Source organism: Austrofundulus limnaeus, unplaced genomic scaffold (genome assembly GCF_001266775.1).
Source record: "Austrofundulus limnaeus strain Quisiro unplaced genomic scaffold, Austrofundulus_limnaeus-1.0 Scaffold295, whole genome shotgun sequence".
NCBI classification, from domain to species: Eukaryota; Metazoa; Chordata; class Actinopteri; order Cyprinodontiformes; family Rivulidae; genus Austrofundulus; species Austrofundulus limnaeus.
The window spans coordinates 654715-657242 of NW_013952697.1; the positions used below are offsets into that span (position 1 = coordinate 654715).

Sequence of the window (2528 nt, forward strand, 5' to 3'; positions counted from 1 at the left end):
TATATATATATATATAGTCATGGTCTGTGTTTATTTCTCCTTAGTTTTCTAGTGTTTTCAGTGTTTCCCTGTGTTTCACTGCCATGCAGCCCCACCCTCTCACACCTGATCCTTCTTGTGTCTCCCCAGGTGTTTCCGATTGTCTCTTAATTTGTTTGCCTTTATATTTGGTGTCTTATCCTCAGTCTGTGTCCATTCATTGTACCGTCTACACGGTCAGTTGTGGTTATCCTCCGTGTTACTTGTGCTGTTCCCTGAAGAATGTAAGTTTTGCTGCTACAACCTCCCTCCCTTGGTTTATTAAAATACCTTTTTTGGAGTTTTGTCTGAGCCATGGGTCCTTTCTTGCTACAACATCACAGAATGAACGGACCAACAAACACCCAGCCTGCAGGCAAATTTTCTTTTTCGGGACTGCCTTCCACCTTTCGTTTTGGGTCTTCGACAGTCCAACCATTCACCTTCAGTCGGTGTTCTCCTCCCCCTGCCTCTGAGGAGCCGGTCCCGTTGCTGCCACTGTGGGAGGATCAGGTGACCCACTCACTGATTAAAGGCTCTCTGACAATCCTCAAGTGGACCTCCTCCCTCACCGGTAAGCTGCCTTTTTGCCAGCAGATTGAGGACGTCTTGGCTGGACGTCCAGACCTGCTGCTCCTGCCTGGCCACCAAAGGGTCCTCAGTTATGCTCGGAGGGTCCTGGCTGAAAGTTCTGGTGCACACCCTCCCACCCCTCTGACTATTGGGCCTCCTGAGTCTGCTGGGCCTTCTGAATCGTTTCCTGAGCTTCCTGACTTAATGGTCCCAGTTCCTGAGTCGGTGGTCCCAGCGGTTCCTGGGTCGGTGGTCCCAGCATTTCCTAGGTCGGTGGTCCCGGCGGTTCCTGGGTCGGTGGTCCCGGCGGTTCCTGGGTCGGTGGTCCCGGAGGTTCCTGAGTCGGTGGTCCCGGTCGTTCCACAGTCAGTGGTCACAGTGGTTCCTAAGTTGGTGGTCCCGGTGGTTCTACAGTAGGTAGTTCCACAGTTGGTGGTCACAGTGGTTCCTGAGTTGGTGGTCCCGGTGGTTCTACAGTAGGTAGTTCCACAGTTGGTGGTCTCGGTGGTCCTGGAGTGGGAGGTCTCAGTGGTCCCGGAGTGGGAGGTCTCAGTGGTCCTGGTGGTTCGAGGGTCATCGTCCATCGCCTCCTCATCTCCTCTGTCGCCTGCGTTCACTGTCGCTGACGCTCTGGCTCCAGCAACCTCCGCCGGCTCCTCGTCTGCTCCCGTCTCCTCCCTTGGCTCCTCGTCTGTTCCCGTCTCCTCCCTTGGCTCCTCGTCTGCTCCCGTCTCCTCCCTTGGCTCCTCGTCTGTTCCCGCCTCCTGCCTTGACTCCTCGTCTGTTCCCTCCTCCTGTCTTGACTCCGCCTCTGCTCCCGCCTCCTCCCTTGGTTTCACCCCTGTTTCCACGACTCTCTTGGACCTGAGATGTTTTCTGAGCTGCCTTATGTATCATCTGTGCATTACATTTTATAAGCTTTTCAAAATATGAGAACGGACTGCTACTTTTCTTTCTCGTGTCATCAGTTTCCAACATTTAGGGAACATTCAATAAGAGCATCCTGCACATCAAAAAATGATGAAAGGGGGGTACTGAGGACTGGGAATGTGCTGAGAAGAGACTGAATGAAACTTTTCTGCACTCCTACTCTAATTACTCAACAAAATGTATTTATTGGCTAAAATTATATATTTTGGATGGTGTCCCCTGTAAGGTAAAACTTATTCACTTCCATGCATGTCAACATATCAACATAACTGGTAGAAGGAACTCAGAGTAACCCTGGGGTAACTGTGTGACCCTAAAAATACATGGAGAGAGAACATACAAAACAACTATTACAAGTTTATTTTGTGATTTAGCTGTCTGTGCATTTTTTTGGTATCTCATTTCCAAGAACCAATATTGGAAAACAAAGTAGTAGTCATTTTTTCCTTTTTTTAATTGTCAAAAATGGATGAGATGATGTGACTCCCTGTAAATCATGGGTACAGCAGGTTAAGAGTTTAACTCGCTGTTGACAAATTCTCAGACTCCTGTTTTTTTATGTTCCTTTAATTTTATTTATCTGCAAAAACAATATCTTGTTTGTATCCAACATTGGCGAATGTGTGCTGTCAAAATCTTAAGGCCTTCTGAACTGCACACCAGCCTGAGACATACTTCAAATAATTATTATGAACTGCCGGGTGTGTTTCATTAAAACAATGGAATGGTCCTTACAGAAGACATCTAAAAAAATCATTTGATCTTTTTTGACATAAACTCACTGGCAAAATAAAATTAATTAATTAGCTGTTTTCTCATATTTTCACACTCGAAGTTGGCAGCGAAGCAGAAAAACAGCAAACGTCCATTAACAAAATAGAATAACATATAAAATATATTGAAGTGGATCAGTGTATTGTTACACCCCTATAAAACGCCACAACCGCACTGGATCTGTATGCCAAGTTGTACAGATTGTCTGTAAATTGCACAGTCTCCCCCCCCCC

At 47.0% G+C, this 2528-nt stretch overlaps 1 protein-coding gene across 1 annotated transcript; it reads right to left on the reverse strand.

Moving 5' to 3' along the window:
- Positions 1 to 680: 680 nt before the first annotated feature.
- Positions 681 to 1175, reverse strand: LOC106526805 (putative per-hexamer repeat protein 5). The gene has a single exon (XM_014021490.1). It carries the CDS (start codon positions 1173 to 1175, stop codon positions 681 to 683), a length of 495 nt encoding a protein of 164 aa, XP_013876944.1.
- Positions 1176 to 2528: the final 1353 nt, after the last annotated feature.